We start from the raw sequence: 23,509 nt of genomic DNA, 5'->3' as shown, positions 1-23,509 counted from the left end.
CGATACTTAAAATTTTAAAAATATGTATATGTAACCCATTAACTAAATAATCAGTTTTCAATTTTTATTTACCTCTTCAATTTTTATTTATTTTTTCAATTTTATTTTTTTAATATGTTTTTCTTCAAATTTGAACAAACTTAGTATTTTTAATTATAGGATAAGAAGCACAAAAAGTAAAAAACAATGAAGTGCATGAAAAAATAATAATATTAATTAAATATCCGCCCCCCCCCCCATGTTGGACAACTGACGAGCTTCTCAGCTTGCTTACGTCTCTATTGTTCAATCGTGCATTTGATACAAAATTTGAAATCACTCTTGTTTTCGATAACATCTTGATATGAATGAAACTATGTTTTATTTTCACACATTTTAAACTTCTAAATCTTTGTAAAACAAAGATAATCTCTTAATAAGGAAATTGAGTTGGCAAAATGAAAGATACAGGTAGTGACTGGCAGCATCTACGGTTTATCGCAATGCATCTTGGTCTTGTGTCGGTATTTTGCCTTGCTGTTATGTTTACAAATATGTACATAAAATTCATTAGGTTGTGACTTCTCGTTAACGATTTAATAATTGTATTTTAAACTCTGTTTTATCTTAAGTTAACCTATAATATTTTTAATAATTTTTAATTGACTCTGAAGTTAAAGTTTAGCTAATAACGTTTATTAGCTCAGGTATTAATAGAAATATTTTTAATCTAATATTTACCAAACTTCATTTTAATTTTTAATAAGTTTATTATACTAATTTTAATTTATTCTGACAAATATTTTCTTTTACAGCTTTTTAAATCGTATGTAAAAGAAAGAAATTTAATTGTTTGAATATGCAAATTTTTTTGGTTTATAAATATTCTTACGTTATGGTGAAGAAAACTGAAAATATTTACAATTTTATTTTGTCAATTTATAATTCATGTCTGGTTTCGAATGTGAGTGGGTAACAGTTTGCTACTTTGGATTAGCTGGAAAGTAATAGAAATATAATTACTTTTTTATCTTTAAGTGACTTTGCCTCCCTCAATGTTTGTGTAATAGCTCAGTTAGCGAAGCGTTTTTAGTATTAAGAATATCATAACATTTTTCAAGTGAAACTTGCTTTAAATCCCATTTGTAAGTATTTGAATTTTTAGTTGTTGACATTTTGTATGCATTTATTTAGTAAGCCAACTGAATCAATATTCATAAATTCATCAATATTCATTCATTCGTCTTGTTTACTGGACTACATTCATTCGTCTTGTTTACTGGACTACATTCATAAGGAGTTTATTAATAATTATTAGTATTATCATAAGTTCTATATTTTATGTCATTGCATAACTAGTAGTTTAAAAAGGGCATTTTATCTTTTTTAAAAAGCATAGGATAAAATTTCAGACTTCCTACTAACCAAGTATCATTGGAACTGTTAAAATATTCATTTTGAATTCAGCGTTTTGGTTTCAGTTAAAGGGAATCAAATTAATATCAGTCTGGCTTGATTAAAAAAAACTGTTAATTATTCATTTATATATATATATATACACTAAAAATAAAGTAGAAATGCAGAAAGAACAGATTGGGGAAGCAAATAATATTTGATGAATTCAAAGTACCTCAAGAATAATTGTCTGTCTGCCCTTTGATCCCTATAAATGCACCGTTTTTACCCTTTTTGTAAAAATCAGTCTTAGAAACAATGCCTTTTTATTCATATTCCATTATCTTTGCTTATGGGTTTAATTCTGATTACTATTACAAATAGCTACTTTGTTAGGATTATTCCAACTGGTTAAATTTTCTTTTTATCAAGGAGGTATATTAATAAATTTTTTAAGGGATTTTTAATTTAAAAGTTATTTTTTTAAATAAGTACCTTTTAAAAAAATTCACCTTTAAATGTTTATTTTCTAATAATTTTCAGTTAAAATTATAGAAAAAATCTTTTACACTGTTAATCAAAAAAAAATTTTTTTTAGTTAATTTATTTATTATTCTTTTAAAATTATGCACAGAGATTGTCTCTTAGCATGCCTTTGATTATTATTTATTAACTACAAATTTTTCTGTTATTTTGATAACGAGAGAAAATTACTTTTTTAAAATATACACGTCAAATAGTATAAGATGGTTACTTAATTGTTAAAGATCAAATTCAGTTATTACATATTTTAATAAATTTTTACTGTGTTAAATGAAAGCCCTTTCAGAACTCAAAGTGCCCTTTTTTATTCCTAGAAAGAATTCTTTATAGTTTATAATAAATATGCAACTAATTCATGATTCTTGAATAGTTTGTCGAACATGATATGTACTAATTGTCATAGTTTTCTTTTTAGTTACAAATATGATTCCCTGTGAAACAAGTTAAGATATTTTTACCTATTATGACTGCAGCTCTAGAAGAATCTTCAAATAAGCCTGATGAAAACGTTAAACCTCCTGAAATGCGAAGACAGCCTATCATACATCCATCTTCTGATGCACCACTCTGCAAAAGCTGTCACCAACTGGATCTTCCATTTTTCGACCCCAGCTGTCCTGGTTGCATTCTGATACTCCAAGATTCTGAAACAACCATTCCTCAGATATTTGCTATTGTTAGACAATGGATGCCACAAACTCAACAAAATATTGAAGTTTTGGTCAATGAAGTAAGATATAATTTTTTTTCAATTTTAATAAAATGCAGGGTGCGTAGCATTTTTGAAAAGTGCTTATTTTCAATTTTCGTTTTTAAAAGCGCTTAAAGGTGCTTTTTTTATTGGGTGTTTTTAAAAAGTGCTTAATTTTCCCTTTTTCAAAATGAGATTTTTCCTTTACTATGTAGATTTTTGCTTCAAATTATGCAAAAAGACACAGTTCACATTGTTTAATTCAACGTTTTCACAATTAGTTCAACCCCAATCTATTTCGACGCATTGTCAGTCCGTAGCGTATCAAAACGCCATTCGTTTCACATGATTAAAAATTTCATGATTTTTGACAATTGTCAAAAACAATGCCAAAAGGTTTTCTTTTGTTTTTGACATGACAGTTAAAGCAAGATAAAACCGTCAATTGTCAAAAACTTTCCAACCATGCCTAATTATGATATTTTTTTAAAGTACTTAAAAATATTTTTTGAGTGCTTGAAAAGGTGCTTATTTTTTTGTTGAATAATTTGGCTACACACCCTGAAAGGATATTTTTATTTTGTTACTGAAATTTGAATATTTGTACTTTCTATAAAAATGGAATTTTTTTTAAATCCAGCTCGTTGTAATGTTTAATATAATTTATAAATGATTTTTTTCTTTCATAATTAAAATACTTTTTACATATGTATAAATATAAATGTCTTTTGAAGTGTCTTTGACTTGATGAATATTTTTAATTCTAAATTAGAAAATTTTCCGAATTCTAATTCAAATTTTGCATTGTTAAACAATTCAATAAATAATAAGTATATATGTTATAGAGCTTAATTAAAATAAATAAAGTACATTTAACAAGAAATAAGAATAAAATTATCGTAAAAATTGCTTAATTTTAATGGTTGATTCAATATTAACATGCCACCTACATCTTATTTTTATTTAAAGCAAATATGCGTATTTTTTTCCTTCGGTTTTTTCACTTCATATTTAGAATTTCTAATCCTTTTCTAAAGTGAAACATGTATACCACCATTTGAATGTAACTGAAATTTTCCAACTTTATTCAAAACATTCTAAATTAAAATTTACCAATAAATTATGAATAGAATGTATTTGCAATGTAAATGTTTTTATCTTTAGTTCAAAGTGTTTGAAAACTGGTATAAGTTCTCATGTTGTTATAAATACATTTACGTTTAGGTACTAAAAAGGGGTGCTAATGTAAATGACAGAGATGGCCTTACAGATATGACATTACTTCATTATGCTTGCAAAGCTGGTGCAAATGGTGTAGGAAATGCAAAAACTGCAACTCGAACTGTTGGACTGCTTTTAGACAAAGGTGCTGATATATATTTGCGATGCCGTTGGACTGACATGGCTGCAATACATTATGCTGCTTATTTTGATGTTGCCCCTGTCGTAGAATTGCTTCTAAAAGCAAGCAAAGGATTAGGTAAGAATATTGTGTTTCTTATTTGTGAACATCATTTTTGTTTGCTATATAAACTATGGTACTTATTGTGTGTTTTGAAAAGTAACAATTAACTTTTTTTTGGGTTGAATGAAGTTAAAAATGAAATGTTTTGATATGATAATTTAAAAGAAATATATATTTTAAAATTGGTGCATTATATTTAAGTATGCATTTTATTATCAATAATCATCAGCAATTTTAGGATGTCACTAAACACATTTTTACTATAATTAAATTCTGGAAAGAAAAAAAACAGTATTTGTTAAATACGGTTGTACATATAATTAAATTTATACGTTTTTTAACTCTCTCTACTCTGACTTGATATTTTAAAAATTTATTTTTGTTTGTTATTTTGAAACACACACTTTTTATGTTGATCATTTGAAAGTATTTAAAATTGCTAAAATTAAATATTCAGTAGTTATTTAAAGACTGTAGCAACAAAAATATCCAAAAATAAATCAGAAGGCTTTAAAATGGTTGAACAAAAAATAAAAGGAATTATTAAGGGTTATGAATATTAATGTAAAAAGTTTTTTAAATAAGAACATATTTTTATTTTAATTTTTTGATATTGCTAAATACATATAGTATGGATAATTCCTATACCCTGTTGCTAGTTAAGAAAAAACCATTATCCCTATGGAGAGAGCCTGTTTGCATCTAAGTGCACGCCAAATCGATACCAAGTCTGAACATGTATCAACATCGTCAATTCTTGAATAGATGTTCCTCTGCCTTCTTTTTGCTTGCTTTCCTAACTCGTGTGAAATGAGGAAATCGAAACTTATTGAATAAAAACTATTGTTTTTTTCCCTGTAAAGTTAGAGGATTGCATCATATTTAAATTTAATTGGTTTTATATTTTTCTAAAAATGAATAAAAAATATACTTGGTATAAAAAATAAACTGCTATATTCTGTACACATAAAACATTCTTGTCATGTCAGCATAAGCTCCATTTTTAGTGGTCCAATCAAATGCAGCAATGCTCTTGCAATGTCATTTAGTTATTATTCTTTTAAAAACGATTGTTCTCCTTTTTTATGGAAATATGTCGCCAAGTCTAGGATTCCCTTAAGAGTTCAAACTATAACCTTCTTTAATAATTATGCAATATATATAGTAAAAGATAGCATATATTAAATTTCTTGTTTGACATGTTTAACTTTTAAAGCCTTTTGAAAGCATGCGTGTATAATTTCATAACTAAATAAAACAGAACTATATGCATTCCCAAATGATTACTTAAATCTTATACCACAATGGTCTTTTTTTTTTTAACCTGCAACAGAGTATAGTTCTTGTGATTTTGAACTATGGGTAGTATTTAAGAGACTTAATCATTATAACATTTTTATGCTTGCTACAATATTTCCTGAAGTAAAATTAAGCAGCTGCTTGTAGCTGAGAATGATTACGAAAAGCAAATTTAAGACATTTAGCTATAACAAACAAAATGATATCTGTTTCTGATCATAGGATTCATATTTTTATCTAATCATACATTACAATCTTTAGGTATTCTTATTCTTGCTACAATCTTTACTTAATGGTACAGTAAAAGCTTGGTATAACAAGTACTTCTTACAGAAAATTCACTGTTATGGCAAATTTCTAAGTCATCGTCAAAATACTAATCTTAATGATCTAAAACTTATAATGAGTTTGTAACAAGTTAAAAACTACCAGCCTGCTGTAATTTTTTGAGAAAGTACTTTTTTCTGCTGTTTAAATGGGCAATATTATTTTTAAAAAAAACTGAAATTTCCTACTTACTATTTCAATTCCTTATTTTTATAAAGCAACGTGCAAGCCATTACAGGTTAAATTGTCTTTTTCCTAGCAAAAGTTCTAGCATTATTTTTAAAAATTCTGCTATGCATTTTATATGAATGCAATTTTATCTGATATTATAAATTGTTGTTATAGACTTTTACTTTATTTAGAACTGAAAAAAAATATGCCTAAATATTAAGAAAATGCTGGGCAATTCCATGGTTTTATTTTGCGTATCATGCATGAAATTAATTGATATTTTTGTAATAATTTTTTCTTTCTTAATATATATAACTGAATTTAAAAATAATCTTACTCCTATTCATAAAAGACCTGAGTAAAATTGCAATTTCCTACCTCCAATGGATTGACCCTGTTATTCAGTGAAAGGTTTTTGACATTTTAATGTCCCTTTAATGATAATTTATATTAATTATATGACTTGTCCGAAACCAATGCCTAAATTCAATGTCTAATGCTCTTTGATCAGTGTAATTCTGTGTTTAGATTTCTGATTGCTCTATATGCTTTTCATGAACTATTAAACTTTTACTATACCTCTTTTTTTCTTAACATTCAGAACTTTATTTATTTTGTTATTGGTATTTGCTTTGCAATTTTTTTCATAATTTGACTGAATGAATTACTTTTCCTCATTATAGTATTAGTCATAATAATAGCTTGAAAAGAAGAAGAAAACTTTAACTTTATACTAATTTATTTATTCCATTTAGATATTAATACTCCATGTAGAGAATTTGAAGGTGGCTCTCCTCTGCATATAGCAGCTACCAATTTATGTACAGAGGCAGTAAAATTACTGTTGGAGCATAATGCTGATGTTACTATGAAAGATAATTCAGGAAAGACACCATTAGGTTGTTACATACCTTTTTTTTTTCTTTTAGACTTCCTTATAGTGGCTTATATTTGAACTGCCCTTACATTTTTTTTTTTGAAGAATTTGAAAACTATGTTATTTTATTTATGTTTAAAGATTAATATGGTCTAAAAAGACTATTTTATTTGTCTAAATTGTTTTTTAAACTTAAATATCTTGTCACAATACTTTTGAATGTGTATATGGCTTTTTATAAATATTTTGTTTTTTGTAAAACCAAAGTTTCCAATGTTCAAAATGAAATTTAAAATAAAATTACTATTAAATATTGATTTGGAAACTTAGTTTCTTCCATAATAGCTATAGTGCAAATTTTGCCTGCTAGGTTAATTGTAATTTGCTTCTTTAGTTGTAAACTCCTAATGTCTTTTATATATATGAAAGAAAATATCCCTAATTAAGGTATTTTGTTTATGAAATATATATTAATGGTTGAACCTACTTGGTAATTTTTGTTTATTGTCACTAATTTGAAAGTAAAAGTAACTTTTTCATTTTCTCTAATACTATAACTTTAATCAATACTAAATCATATACCAGTTGCATATTTTATAAAGAATCATTGTAAAGTTTTCTGTAACATTTTCAGAATGCATTCCTGATTTTCCTTCAACTCAGCATACTCCTGACCTCAGGGAAGTGATCAGCTCTCTGAGGCAACTTCTTGAATCTGCTACACCCCAGCACCTTGTTCAAGATCAACCTCAATATGGCAGCATAGGAGGCAAGGCAGTTCTCAAATCCATGGGTATCCAAATCGGGGATAAAGTCATTGTTGGAGGAGCAAAGGTAAGATCTTTTCTATGCCTAACATTCATTCTAATATATACATTGTTATGGGAGACAGATTTCCTTTAAGGTTAAAGACAACTACTGCATTACTCTCGTTTTTAATTTCAAACTGATTGCGCAAGATTACGAGTTTTATGTTAAATGAATTAAGGATATTTGTTTCAGAAATTGGGGAAAAGAAAAATTTTTAAAGTAAAAATAAAAATATCTTAATTATTAGGAAGCTTAGTATCTCATCGACCTTGTTGTCAATTCTTTTTTATGTTGAGATCAAATTTCAAGCAAAATACTATAAAAAAATTATAAGGTGTAAAAGTCTTTTTCTCATACCGAAAAAGATAAAAAATAAAGGTTTTTGTCAACTTCCTGAACAAATCAAAATGCCAAGAAAAAAATCAACCCTTGAAGGCAGTCAAATAGACCATGAATGAGATGGGAAAGTTACCTGAGCTATCGTGGAGTTGAGTTCTGCAAAAGTTTCGTTGTGGGTATTGGCTCTACAAGTTATAAATAAAAATGAACTGTAAAAGATAATGATTTGTGGGCATGAAAAATAACAGCAGATGAATGCATTCTCAACCTTAGAAGTATTTTTAATGTTTCTATTAATTAACATATTTGATAAATGTATGAACAAACTTTTAGGTGAGTTGTTTATGATAAATCTAGAGATCTGACTATCCCATAACCAAACAAAAACAAATATTGTGCGGATATTACATAGTGTGTATAAAAATGTTATGGATTTTTACTTATAACTAAGTCTGATTTCAAAAAAAACAATTTATTTTAATAAAAAAATTAGAAACCAACAGAACAATTAATAACAAAGGCAATTTTTTTTAACCTTATTATATCCTTGATACATATTGTAATAGTGTAAGTACATATTGTATAGTAAATTAAATATATTATAGTTGAAAAATAATGTGCTAGTTTAGGGAAACAATTTTCAAAAATATATCTCTAGATAAGTGCCAAGATCACATTTTAACCACCCAGGAAGATTGATATTTCATAAAAAGAGTTAATAAAAAAGTTCCGAACAAGAAAAGTATGACTGAAAACTTTATTGTACCCTTTTAATAGAAAGAAAAGCATACAGGTCTTCCCGATTTCCACTTAGTACAAAATGTACTTTTTAATATCAATGTGAAGTATTCTTCAGTTCACTGACTTTTTTTACCATAAATTACGACATCCTAATATTAGTATCTAGAGGGTTGCCCTTCATTAAAGAGAGCCCACAATATTATGTATTTAATTGCTGTTGCATCCAACAAAATAATGGTTTAAATAATTTCTTTCAAAATGTAGCTTAATCAACTAATTCATTGCTGATGACAGCATTTTGTTTTAAAAGCCTATAAACAATAAACTCATATTATTGAACTCATTTTCGTGAGAGGGGTAAATCTAAATTAAACGAAACTATTTTGGCTATATTGGAATCAACATTCAGTTTGGACTTTATGATAGCATCTATGGAGTCACAAACAGAATGCCATGTGTCAGTCTTTATAATGTGTCTGTAAAGTATATTAAGTATATCTCTAGGTACTTACGTAATATCAAATAATATAAGTAATATTAATAAAATCATGTGGTAAGCTATTCATTCTGAATTTTAGGTTGGAATTTTGCGATACTGTGGTGCTACTCAATTTGCCTCTGGAATATGGGCTGGAGTAGAACTAGAAGAACCATTAGGAAAAAATGATGGAACCTTAAAAGGAATTTCCTATTTCAAGTGCCCACAAAATCATGGTAACTATCTATTTATTGGGGAGTTCTTATCTGCATTTATTTACTACATTTAAAGTTTTATATGATTATTTTGTTAAACTAATTTTTAATCTTCTCTGGGATCTTTTTCTTATTTTTTCAAATCATGCAGATCCTCAAAGTATTGTGAAACATTTAGATTTAACTAAAATTATTGAAGTATGTTCTCAAACATAAAGACTTATTTTAATCAAATAGTGGATCCATTAAGAAATCAAAATATATTATTTAAGTTGTGAAATTTGCATTTTCCAAGCATCTTATATTTATTTTTTAAGTGAAATGTATGTTGCAAAAATTTGTGTTTATAGGTTAATGTCATAAAATGTAACAATTTATAAATATCTATTATAAGCGTACAAATTGCACTCTTCTAATAATTTCTGTGCTCTAAAGACTTTTTTTTTTTTTGTTGCTTGAAATTAATTTTTATATTTTAGCAATTACAGTAGACTCTCGATTAATCATTGGAGTCAAGAAGTGATAACACCCTAGATAAACAAATATCCTGGATAATCCAATTTATGAAAATGTTGTTTGGAAAAAAAACGATCGAAAATGTAAAAATATTTTACTATAAAACATTATTAGTTCAATTAATTTAAAAGAAAAAGAATGAACTGGACATTTTAATGTTATTTAGATTTACAATTTGTACAGTTAAAAAGAAAAACAGAGGTGAAGTTTACCTCACTGTTTTGGAAAGAGTGAATTGAGGGAAATTTGTTTTCCATTATTTACTTTTGTCAAATTTTACTACACAGATTTTTTATCATCATAATTTCTACAAGTTAGTTTTCATCTGTTTTGTTTCATGTAATTAATACCTCAGTGTGTACTAATGTGCCCCTGTGACTTAATTTTTGACTGAATACAACATTTTCCCCACTACTTTTGGGATATTCTTCAAAATTCCTTGTTTCTTCCAAATGAGTTACATGAGGATTAAAATCCTCATCATTTAAATTTTCTGAACATTACAATGTTAAATCTTTTAGAACAGTTCAACTTTCTCAAAACTTCTAAGATTTTTCTTTTAAAATGTGAACTATTGTTGATATCTGTAGGAATTTCATTTTTCTTATACGATAAAATTGTGTTTCCTGATTTTGCATGATTTTGTCCTGTATAATAAACTTGAGAAATCTGATCCTAGTTATTCAAGAGTCCACTGTGTATAGTATACTTGTCTAATTTAACTGCTTCTTATTAAATAGTTAAAATAGCACTATAGATAAGGATTTTTTTTATATGGTTTTTAATTAATTAATTAAAAAGTTAAAGTCTTTGTATAAATTAACAAACAAACATTACATTCAAACTTTTTCTTTAAAATATTTATTTATAAAACAAACCATTAAATAAATTATTTCTTTTCTAACATAGTTACTTTTCCTTTGTTTCGAAAATATATTTGTTTATATTATATATTTATAAATGTTTATGGTTCTTTTTACATTATCTTTTATAGGAATTTTTGCTCCTATCAATAAAATTTCCAAGTATGATGCATATCAAAATAGGAATAAGTCTCCCTCAATTTATCGAAATTCTCCTCCTAGAAGCATATCATTTTCTAAAATCAATGTCTCCCATGTAACTTCCAAAATTGAAACAGGTATTAAAAAAGTTTTTTGTTTTGTTAATTAAAACGTTTTTGGATACATACTGTGTAATTGATTTTCTTTTACAATTCTTTAAAGGTTTATCCAGTATTAGAAATCGCCAAAATTCTCTAGAGCCTGAATTTGCTGTTGGTGACAGAATATTGGTGTCTGGTCATCGAAAAGGTACTATTCGGTTTGCTGGAGAAACGGAGTTTGCTACAGGTTTGTATTTTTCCAAAATTTTGTATTAATTTTGATTTGAATCTGTAAATTTGTACATTCATCATAGATATTTCATGTATAACTTTATAATAACATGTAATAAATTGTGCAACTAATTACTATTAACTGCACAATAGTGCAGTTAGTAGTAATTAGCAAGCAACCCTTCGCAAAAAATCTAAAGCAAGGATATGTAGTCTGGTGCTCTAAAGGTCTTTTTACTAGTTTGAATCTTGAACTGTCTTTAATATTACTAAAATATAAAGATGAGAAAAGATGACAATAAGTTTTTTTTTCTTTTTCGGTTGTGTTCTTTAAACATAAATTAATGCTTCAGTTAAGAATTTTTTAAATACAAGATTATAACTATAGCTATTCTAGTTTTTTCTATAGCTATTATGAACTCATTATTTGCAGCATGGATGTCTTTGGTGCTGGGACTTTGGGTATATATTCCTCTTAATAATTAGGAATCTTAGACCAAAAGTCTCCCCCTAATATTTCAAACAAATAAAAGAAAATTCCATGGATAATCATTGATATCTATTTTGCCATGTTAAAAATGAGCTAAGACATTTTTACGAAAAAAAAAACATTTTATAATTATTTAACAAATTAAGATGATTGTAATTGTGTATTTCAGATTCATCTCCCTCAAAAATTATACCTGAGATGCTCCTAATGTGCAGTTATATGTAATTTATTTTGAATCTGTACAAATAAATTCAGAAAAGAAGAAAAATTAATTTTTTTTGCAAAAAATAGTAAAAGAGGAATGTGTATAAGTACTTTATTTTAGAATGTTCCTTCCTGAAACTAAAAAATTTTAAAATGATCAAAATATTTATAAAGAAGAATTAAAGAAGTAAAAAGGAACTTTATACTATACAATCTGGTTTAAAAAATGTTTTCAATTGTAACCCACTAAAAAAACTTAAGAAAAGTTTTCTTGAAACTGTAATGAAATCTGCTAAATTTCCAGTTTTTTTTTTTCCTACCATAAATGGAAATTTATTACAACATGTATTGCATTCAAAACTGTTAATACTACCATATATTGTGCAGAATATTTACTTTGTCATGTAATTTTCGTACAATAAATCATGATTTCCATTTCTGAGTTCCGATTTACATAGAACAATAAACAAGTTAAAAGATGGAACAAAATAGCTTCTTTAAAAAAAATATTTATGTTTTAATTTAGAGGTTAAATATATTTGCCTTCATTATTATAATGAAATAAGAAGGAAAAAAAAACATGCTGATAGCAATATAACATTTTAATTTTCGATTAAAAAAAATAATAATTATGCTCTTTTAGCAGTTTTTGATAGAAGAATTGAACAAGCTAATAAGTAAAGGAATAAATGCAGGGAATTATTTATAGCATCTTTAATAAATTTTAAAAAAGTTTTTTTTTTTTCATAATATATTTATTGAATAGGCTTTTGGTATGGAATTGAGCTTGACAAGCCCCAAGGAAAGAATGATGGTTCAATTAATGATGTTCAATATTTTTCCTGCACACCTGGTTTTGGGCTTTTTGCACCTCCTCATCGTGTGTCTAGGTTTGTATTTTATATCTGTGATTTTTTGTAATGTGTCTGGGTAAATAATTCAAAAGTATAACTTAACCTTCTTATTTCATTGTGTCATTTAGGTTATTTAAAAATTCAGAAGATGATTCATCTGATCAAGATTCTGCAGATTTAAGCATGAGTAAAAGTTCTACAGGTATGAATTTATTTCTCTTTTTGAAACTTTAGTTTTTTACACATAGATTTTGAAAAAGATACTCATTAATTTGATTATAAAATCACTTCAAACATAATGCAATTTTAATGTAATAAGAATAAAAAATAGGCTTCATATTTGTATAAAATTGCATGATTTAAATGCTTGGAATGGTGAATGGCATTTTTTTCTTCTTTAAAACCTTAGTATTATGATAAGTAGCTTTGTTTGTTGTATTTTTTAACAAATATTTAAATTTCAAATTAATATTAAATTAAAAAATTTCTGTTAGAAATCTATTTGAAAAGTGTTTCCCTTTTTGTTATGTTTAACTGCTTATGGGAATCTATTTTTATAACTAATGCAATATCTTTATGCAATATTTTTATAACTAATGCAATATAAATTGAAGAATCTGTTTGAATATTTTTGTATTCTGCTTAAGTTTTTCTGGTGTTTATACTCAACCAGATATTTATAAATGTCGCCAATTGTCTTTTGCTTTTTGCATGTTCCTCAATTACCAATGCATAACTTTTTTTTTCCAAGTAAAAATTGGTGTTTTCAATAATTGTGTATTTCAAAACACAATTATTTAAAACACCTTTTTTCACAACATTGCATTATACATCAAGGTATTAGTATTTTTAATCAGTATTTGATTCGTTGAAATATTAGTATTATCAATCAGTAATTAAATCATTAAAATATTAGTATTTTCAATCATTGTTTCAAGGGAAAAAATTACTGTTTTCATTAATTTTTATTCAAATTTTCCAGTTAAGCTTTCATTATTATTGTGTATCAATGAGGTATTGTTTATTTTTACGGAAAACAGTACTTAACTCACGCTGTTTAGATTAATTGTTATAGAATTAGATAAATAACAATCAAACCACTAAAATAAGGAATTTTTAAATTGAAATTTGAAAAATTGTGTTTTTTTCTCACATTAAATTCTTTAATGTATTAAAAAAAAATTTGTTCTAAAAAAATAAAATTGTTGCTTTTTATGAAACTGTTTTTTTTTTTTATAGATGGGGAAAATGGAATTTTAAGTCCTAGTTCTCCTCGTTCGTTGCTTTTCAGTCAAAAATCTATGAGGTATATTCTATTTATTATTGAAGTTATAAACTGTATTTTCCTTTCCCTACACATAATACAGAAATTTGATGTTTATTTTGGAAACTATTATTTGAGATGTTCATCTAGAACTAATAAAGCATAAAAAAAAAATAAATAAAAAAAAATGATGTTAAGCCAACAAGATGAAATATATACTAACACTCACCCAATCTATAGATCTTTTTTCATCTTTAAGTTGATAAAATCAAAGTGAAAGAATCCGTGTAGTACATTATACTTTGTGATACTATATGTTTAAAATTTAATTTATTTATTGATAAATAATTATGACAATTTTAAAACATAGAGCTTTGTTACTGTTATTTTAACTTTTTATTTTTAATGTTCATTCAGTATTGTCCCAAAAGTTAAAAATTATATAGCAAAATTTCTGCACACATCATCCAACCGCGGCTAAGCACACAACCTTGTTTTTTAGAGCACTATCTTTTAACCGGCATAATATAGGCAATATCTGATTTATCATTAGGCCATAGAGGTCCCCTAAATGTTACAAATGATTTATTATTAAAAATTGTCTATTAGAATTATGAGTAAACAAAAACTTTTATAAATATAAGCTAAAATTTACTAATATATCCTATTTTACTCATGTTGTGAATAATTTAAAGGCACTTTATAAATAAACAGCAAGCAATCTGCATGCTTCATTATTTAGTCAAATTATTTTACGATATATATAAGACTAATGTAGTTTTTGTTATATTAACTGATGAACTTTAACTTATTTTAATGTACTACATTTTTGTTTAATGTGATTCAATATGCTAAATTTGTTTGAGTTTGTTTTAAAAATATAGTCTAAGGGACCCTCTTTGCTGTTGAACTTACATCAATAATGCATGCTATTAAATTTTCATCCAAATCAGATTTGGCAGACCTTTTCAGAAAGTTTCCAATTTCATCGACCATGTACCTATTAAGTTTTGTAAAATAAATTATTTTAAGTATACTTATGCCTTAAAACATGCTGAGTAATGCTGAAATAATTACATGTATTTTTTATTCCTAATATGATCAATAAATTTTAATGAGTGAGAGACTTGCTCTAAAATGATTATGCAGAGAATTGTAGCACATTGCTCAATTTATATTTATATATTATGCTTTAATAATGAATTAAAGACCATTCTGAGTGTTAATATAAAAACTACTTCAAAACTTATTTTTTAAAAATTCTTGAAGGCATAATGGTAATTACACAATAAGTAAGTTTGGTAGAGTATTTCATCCTTATAAACCATTTTCCTGAACTGTTTTTACTATGCTAAAAAGAGTGTAGCTCGAAATTGTACTTTTTACGCATATTCCCACTTTTGCTCATACAATAAATTTCTTAAATTCGAAAAATAAATATCTCGTTTTACAATAAATAAATGTGGAATTAGGTTTTGAGGAAAATTATTTTATTGTAAAATGTGAAATTTCAATTGTAAAAATTTGAATTAGGGAAAATTTTATTAAATTGTTCAAATAATTGATAACAGATCAAAAACAAAACTTTTCTGCCAAGTTTAGCATCCCTTTTTCACTGTAGGAACTTGTTATATTGATCTTAAAAAAACAAATAGTACCTAATGGCAAAATGTTTTTTTGCATTTAAACACAATGAAAAATGTTTTTTGCAGTATTTTATACTTCTAAAATATTTCTCTAAAAATATTTACCAGATTTTATTTGTGGAATATCTTGATAATGTTTAAATGAATTTATAATAAATTATCTAATTATGTTCAATGATTTGTAATGTAGCAAGTGTGTTTTTATAACATTGCAAGTGTCAAAAAGTGTAGCTTGAATTATTCTGCTAAAAATTCTACTCCCCTTTATTCTACTAGAAATAACTTTTGAGAAATTTATTTCTGGTATTATATATCTATTTGAACATATTTTTATTACTTATTTTTAATTGTTTGTATTTTCAGGGCACACGCTAAGCACTTAAAGTTACTTGTCAGTAAATTAGCCAAATTTCAAAAGTCTTAGCAAATCTAAGCAAATTTTTATGATTAATTTTTTCCCATTAAGTCAAAATACAAATTTACTTTAAATTGAACTATTTTAAAAATGCAAATTTAAATCGAGTCATTTCTCAGTTAGGTAGTATTAAATTAGCAGTGAAGGGAGGAGAGGGTCTCTATCTCTATTTTGAGGAGAAGAGATAGGAATAGGTTGGGGTTAATTTTTGACAATTTCATAGACTAGAGAATTATATAAGGATAAACCTGAAGCAACATTTAATGTTTTTATATATTCAGACTATATTTTAAATGAATATATTTCATTTTGAATAAAACGTTTCATAATTTAAATCTTATATTTTTTTTAAAAAAAAGAATTTTTACTGTGGCTATTATAGTCATTCAGAAAAAGAAGGATCACGGTAGGAAATAAGTTATTTGGATAATTTAATTCTATTTTATCGGTTTTTGTACTAGCAGAGACTTTTTAACAAAATCTGGAGGGGGGTTGTACTATATCTATCATTGAAAAGTGGTAATTTATAAAGATAAAATCAAAGTTAAATTTTCTTATTTCATCATTAATTTGTGAATTTTGCAATAAGTTTATTTTAACAAACAATATGCTATTGTCATAGGAATGCATATTTTTCCGAAAAATAATTGGATGATAATATCGCATCTAGCTACCACTTAATTTGCACAAACTATATTTAAGAGTTTTGTCACATGACATCACGTGATCCAACAGCAAGCTCGTTTGCCTGTTTCTTTATTTTATGCTTTCATAATCTCTCTTGCTGCTTACATTATCGGCACTTAATATACCTATGATTAATTATGCGACTTATCTACTTGAAATTTCTGAAATCGAATAAAAAAATACAAATACAGGAATTCAGATTTATGTAATTTTCAAGATCAAAGGGAATATATATATTTTTCTATTCCGTAGAAAAAATCATTCGTCGAAGCATATAATTTGTTTCGTTTAATTTACAATTTAATTCCAATTGGCGAGGTGATAAATGCTTAGTGCTGGCCCTGATTTTCAAATTTATCTTATAATAATACTAAAGGAAAATGCCAAGTTTTCTTATGCTATGATTTATATTATCTATTTATGATGTTCTTCAAATATATTAGTGAACAGTTTTTAATTAATAGCATATTTAATAAAATATCATAATTTCTTAAAACCAATTAAATGAAGAAAAAGATAGTTTTGTTTCATTGTATGGTTTTCTAATTTCAGTTTGCTTTTATTCTTAAAATTTTTTAACGAAAAAATTTCTTTAATTTAGAATATTTTTATAGCTTAGTTCTAAGCAAATGCCATTATTTTATTTCTGGGTGATTGATATTAATGTATTGCAAATTTGTAGGAAAAGTACCAGATTTACACCTCAGCTATCAAGTCCTGTTAATTCAAAGAAAAACTGTTGGTTAACTGTTGGGATCAATGTCTTTGTCAATAATGAAATTGGTAAGCTGGTTTTAAATATTCTTGTATGTAATATTATTTTTATAATTTTTTATTAATAAATAGGATTGATTTACTTCTATAAGCTTGTTTTTAAGGTTATTTTTATCGAAATATCCACCTCGCTAAATCTTCTCATCAATTGGAGGAAGAAAAAAAAAAGTCAAATCATGTCTCTATCTATGAAAGAAAGTTTAACTTCTCTTCTGCTTACTTATTCATTTTTTTTTAAATTTATATTATAAATAACATTCTTTAGTCATCTAAATGTCATATAAACAATAACAAAACTATATTGTATGAAAATTGAGGTTAATTATGCTTTATTATTATTTTTCTTTTTTACTGAATAAGGCATGTTTTAATTTTTGTTTACTTTAAAAATTCTATTATCTGCAAAAATCTGTTCCAAACCAATGTTCCTAGCATTTTAGTTGAGTAAATTTCCATTATAACCTGGGTGGTCCTAGAGTAAGAAAAATTATCAATCTGGGAAAAATAAAGAAATGTCAGAGAATTTAATTAATGTAATAAAATAACAATGGAAAAGAAATTGCTTTAAAAATCCTTTTTTTTTTTTTTTTTTTTTTTGAGATNTTTTTTTTCTTAATTGGTTCAAAGCTTGAAAAAAAATTTTTTGATGCTTGATTTTGGTTTACTTCTCTTATCTATAAAATGCTATAATGTTTTTTTTTGTCTTATTAATGCATATATCTTCATTAAATTTTTAAAATTTATATGTAAAAATTTTATCAATTTCAAAAAAAAAAATTTATCAAAGTGTTTTAACATTTATAAAAATTGTTTATCTTTAATATTAAAATTGTATTTCATTTTAAACATTAATACTAACTGGTAACAAGTGTTTCCCATGGTAACTATAAGTTATGTGTTTGATCTGTCATAAAATAAAAGCAGCATAAAAATGAAATACACTGTGTTTTGTTCATTATTGCTCTCCACTACTTCATAAATGAATCATTGCTTATCAACCTTCATACATGAATCATTGCTTATCAACCCCTATAATATGCTTATTTTATTCTTGAAATTATTTTTTCATAAAAAATTAATTCAGCATCAATTGCAAGTAAAAGTGTTTTACATTATGTTTTATGCACATGAATTAGCCAGGACTGAAAAATTAATTAAAATTTATGCCACCACTTACAAAAATTGGGTAACAAAAAGGAGTTTTCCTTTCTGATTGTGCTTGTGGTCACAAGTGTTTACATTCATAGTACTAAGCTAGGTGTGTAACTTTAGAATTTAAAAAATGAATAAAGAGTTCTATAACATTAATTAATAAATCTTTTGTTAGGAGTTGTCCGTTATATTGGTCCCGTAGACTTTGCTGAAGGTACCTGGCTAGGCATAGAGCTTAGATCCCCAAAAGGAAAGAATGATGGCACTGTTCAAGGCAAAAGTTATTTTATTTGTCGCCCTGGTTACGGCCTATTAGTGAGACCCAACAGAGTGACCGTACGAGGAATAAATGGTGCAAGATTGTTGGAAGAACCATCTTCATAGTTGATGTTTTTGCTTATATTTTATTTGTTAAACCTTGTTGTTTGTTTTAATTTGATTTTTCAAGTTAAAATTTTATGGTGTTTTACCACATTTTTTGACACATTTCACTTTTGAAATTGTTGATGCACTTTAATGAATATAGTTTTAAAAATTGACCATTTTTCTACGAAATTCATTTTTATTGTTAGAGAAAAGCTTGATCAAATGAATTATTTCTATAACCTTATAATTCTTTTTAATTTTGCATTTTATTTTGAATGAACTATTATGACTGTAATATTGTCATCTATATAAATCTTAAAATCTGTCTTTTCAAAATTTTAAAATTAATCTTACTTAGTTTTTTCAGCAAAAAAAATCAGCATTCTAAAATTTCTTTTATTAAAATATATGTTTAGTACTAATATTACTACACAAATGCCCCCTTTAAACTATTTTAATTTCAGATTTCTAATTTTTTATTTCATTTTACTAATTATACAAATTAAATTGGTTGCACTGAACTTTGGTGTTTTTAATCTTTTCTATTTCTTTCCATTTGCTAAGTATTTTATATTATTCAAAGGAAATGTAGGAATAAATTCGAAATGTATTCAAAAATTTTTACTTTACCCTTTTTACAAGGAATTTTATACCTAAGTGATCAAATTTAATGATCAAAAACTCAATTTATAATTTTTGTATCAAAATTTTTCATTCCATATATCCTATGTGTGTATTATTTATATGTTTTATATTGATGTAATTAGTCATATTTGGTTGCTACTTTTTTCTGTATTCTTTCTGTGATATTCAAAGTATTTTTTGCGTCCTACCCTGTAAAACAAAAAGACATGTACATGATTTTTATTTCTTTTTCTTTGTATATAAGTATTAAACTGTGTATATTTTGAAGCTGTAATGATTTTTCTTAACTATTTATTTAATTTATGGCAACTCAGTGATGTTTTAAAAGGTTTTTTTCTTCGACATTTTGAATTAATTGAATAATAAATGTCTTGTGAAACAAATTTTTTTTTAGACATTTGCAGTAATATACAGAACTTTATTAAAATATAATTTATTTCAATCAGTATGAATTCTAAATTTGATTAATATTTATTGACCTTTTTATTTATATCAAGCCATTATTCAAAAATACTTTTAATTTCAATTATTGCATTATTTTATTATGATTGCTTCTTAAATAGTTAAATTCTACATCAAGTAGTTATTTGTAAAAATGTTTCATTTTTGCTACACTATTTTTTTTATTTTTATTATTAATGTTAATAATAATTTCTCTTTTTCTGAAAACTAAAATTGGTTGTTTTCTTTTTTTACCTAATTTAAACTGATTGTTTTCTTTTATGGTTTTAGAAACATATGTTTGTATTATTTCGAATAAGTATATCTGTAAAATAATTTTTTTACACAGATAAATTTTTTCTTATTGGAAAAAATGCCTATTTGATGAAATTTTTCAATTTACTGAATTAAAATAAAATTTTAATAAATCCAAATTACTTTATGCTACAAAATATTAAACTTCTCTATATTGATTAGTTTAAAGATAATATGTCACTTGTTTCATGACTACTTGTTAAGGTATCTTTCTAAGTGAACAATAGATAATATTAAAATCAAAAGTATTTTATTTACAATTTTAAACGGGAAAACATATTTATTTTCCTTTATTTAAACCAGTGTTATCTTATGGTCCCATACATATTCCTAGTTTTATGACAAATTATAGCTTAAAAATATGCCATTACGTGACAGTATCTAATGAAGTTTCCCTGAAAGATAAATTTTCCTTTTTTGTGTGCATGTACTAAATCTTTTTTTTTTTAATCTAGCTTATTAATTTCTTATCTGTATGGATAAATTGTCTTATTTTTCATCTATTTCTTTTTACAATCAACATTAAAGCTTATAAGTATTATAACCTACTCTCATTTAAAATACCATCAGTAATTATTTGATTTAGTTCCTAAGAAGTTTAGGTTAACTTTTAAACTTAAGCTTAAAAGTTCCATTATCAGTAAACATTTAAGAAGACTTCATGAATCATCATTTTAACATTTCTATTTAAAAAAAATTTCTATACCTGTGACTAAATATAAATTGAGTTAATATAGAAAATTTTAACTTTTCACATTCTAATATCCTGTTAACTATATTTCATTAGTTTTTATCCTTGTATGTGAGTTAAGTGGGATTAAATTATTAAAACCAGGTTCAATTTTAAAATTTGTTATTCTTCAAGACAAATATAAAGGTATTTAAACCTTGACAAATTTCACTAAGCTTAGTTTAACCCTATATTAATAAATGCTCATCTCTTTGACCATGGAAAATATGTAAGCACTTGTAACTTTTAAAGTGAAAGAAATAAAAAGATGAACTTCAAAATATCTTCCTCGGTTGTTAAACAGATGTTTAGAAATGTCTCTTGAATTTCCCATGCATATTTATGAATATAGGGTTAAAAATTAGCTTTGTTATCAAGGAAATAATTTCTAGGAAATCGGTTTTTAAAAAGTGAGATTTTTTATTGACTGAAATTAACAGTAGAGACTCTGTATAACAAAATTGATTGATTTCAGTTGAAAAATTTGCAGTGAAAATTTCATTATTCACAGGTTAGAGGTTTTTGTAGTTATTTAAGAGTCAATATTGCAAAATTTTTAGGGAGTGAGATAATATAATTTATTATTAATATAATTTCGTAATTAATATAAATGCTTAATATAATGTATATTATTTATTATAATTTAACTAATATAATTAATTAAAAATAAAGTAATGCATGTTATAAAGGATTGTTTGAAATGCGAACCTTAAAAAAATTTACTTGAATAAATAATGTGAGTAACCTATGCATTGGTTGCATGAAAATTCAGAAAACCTTCAGAAAAAGCAAGGAGATTAACATCTGAAGCTTTATAAAGTTAAACATCTTAAAAATTCATTATATGAAGAGATTTTAAATGTTATTTATTGATTAGATTAATAATTTTGTTATAGAAAGAAATTATCTTTAGGTAAACTCAGTTACTTTTTTTTTTTTACTAAAATAATTACAGTTGTAGTCTAAATGCCTGTAAGTAAATCTTATGAGGTGATGTTGAACAATCAGAAATTTGCATTTCAAACATTTTTATGCCATTGTTAAAAATAATGTGAAATGCATGTATTTTTGATTAACTAATATATTTTTTTTGCATAAAATAATCAGAAACTTTGTTAAGAATTCTCGTTTGTGATAAATTAAAGCCTTATAAAGTCATACTGAACTTTCAGAAATTTTTCAGGGTTGACTTGCATATATTTTTTATGAAATTCCAAATCACTGTATTCTATTAATCTTTAAAAATATATATTATAGTTAATTAAATAGTTTTGACCTAGTATTTGCTACTGAAATTAATATAAATGTCATGAAAAATAGTCATAAATGTAGTCTTGTATTTTTATTATATTAATCCTTGACCTAATATAAATATTATTTAATTTCTTTATGGAAAAGCATGCTAATTGACATTCTAAGGGTTTTGACAAAATAAAACTACTCTGTATAATTAACATAACAAAGTTGTTTACGAAAAAATTATACTTTTACTTTGATAGTTTCAATGACTTGTTAGAAAATATCAATGTTTATGTTGATATTAATATTCTTACATATTTCTAACCTGAAAATTTGATTATATTTAAAATGTTACTTAATATGTTATTTCACTAACCTTAATCTTCTGTAAAGCTTTATACTATTTTATTTCTTATGAAAAATAATTTTGGGTTAAATCATCAAAATGTAAATAAGTTTTATGTAATTTGAATAAACTACTTACTATAAATTCACTTGATATATAGTTGCAAATTTGTCCACAATTAATATTCCATAATTAGCTTTTTGATCATTATTATTTTTTTATGCAATAATACATTTATATAGAAGTTTGCACTGTTTTTTTCCTCATTAGTAAGTGTATAAGGAATGTAAAATAATGCATTTATGTAAAAAAAAATATCAATTTGTAAAATTGTGCACTTATTTATCCCTATAATAAAATTAAAAATGCCATACTCAATTTAACAAATTGCATGTATTAGTTTATTTATGTGAATGACAGTTTTACTATTCTGTAAAATTGTTTGACTTACACAAATGTATATTTTTATAGTAGTGCCTAATATTTGATCGTTATCTACAAAAAAAAAAGCATTTTGTACAAGATTTGAAAATGTTTGAATAAAATTGTTTGTTGAAACTTTGTTTAATTGCTAAGCTTATATTTTTTGTTTTCAAAATTTTTTTTATCATGTACTTGGAAAATGTAAACTTAAGTTATATGCTGTTGTCGAGAAAACTGCACTTTTTTGTTTGTTTTTTTTGTAATTAACTACAATTTTTTTTATTCGAAATTCACTTAACTATAACTATTTTTTTAATGTGATTACAAAGTACTTTC

At 25.3% G+C, this 23,509-nt stretch overlaps 1 protein-coding gene across 2 annotated transcripts; it reads left to right on the top strand.

The window, feature by feature from the left end:
• Positions 1–474: 474 nt before the first annotated feature.
• LOC107445142 (CAP-Gly domain-containing linker protein 4) lies at positions 475–23,308 on the top strand. Of its 2 annotated transcripts, none has more exons than XM_016059480.3 (13): positions 475–686; positions 2,333–2,647; positions 3,833–4,088; positions 6,626–6,769; positions 7,382–7,581; positions 9,216–9,351; positions 10,841–10,987; positions 11,073–11,198; positions 12,643–12,766; positions 12,859–12,932; positions 13,970–14,036; positions 17,425–17,525; positions 18,844–23,308. In XM_016059480.3, the coding sequence occupies exons 2-13, from the start codon at positions 2,381–2,383 to the stop codon at positions 19,050–19,052; spliced, it is 1,851 nt and encodes a 616-aa protein (XP_015914966.1). In that variant the 5' UTR covers positions 475–686; positions 2,333–2,380; the 3' UTR covers positions 19,053–23,308. The 2 variants fall into 2 exon arrangements, with proteins under 2 accessions (XP_015914966.1, XP_071036105.1); XM_071180004.1 differs by lacking the exon at positions 475–686 and adding an exon at positions 963–983.
• The last annotated feature ends 201 nt before the right edge of the window (positions 23,309–23,509 follow it).

Source organism: Parasteatoda tepidariorum, chromosome 4, assembly GCF_043381705.1.
Source record: "Parasteatoda tepidariorum isolate YZ-2023 chromosome 4, CAS_Ptep_4.0, whole genome shotgun sequence".
Classification (NCBI taxonomy): domain Eukaryota; kingdom Metazoa; phylum Arthropoda; class Arachnida; order Araneae; family Theridiidae; genus Parasteatoda; species Parasteatoda tepidariorum.
The sequence above is the reverse complement of the archived record's forward strand: the minus strand, read 5'-3'. Positions and strand labels throughout refer to the sequence as shown.

Excerpts from the sequence above, each read along its gene's own strand:
- LOC107445142 (XM_016059480.3), top strand. The coding sequence starts at position 2,381 with ATGACTGCAGCTCTAGAAGAATCTTCAAATAAGCCTGATGAAAACGTT. Across the intron at positions 6,770-7,381 it reads TTCAGGAAAGACACCATTAG|AATGCATTCCTGATTTTCCT; the intron begins GTTGTTACATAC and ends TAACATTTTCAG. Across the intron at positions 7,582-9,215 it reads TCATTGTTGGAGGAGCAAAG|GTTGGAATTTTGCGATACTG; the intron begins GTAAGATCTTTT and ends TCTGAATTTTAG.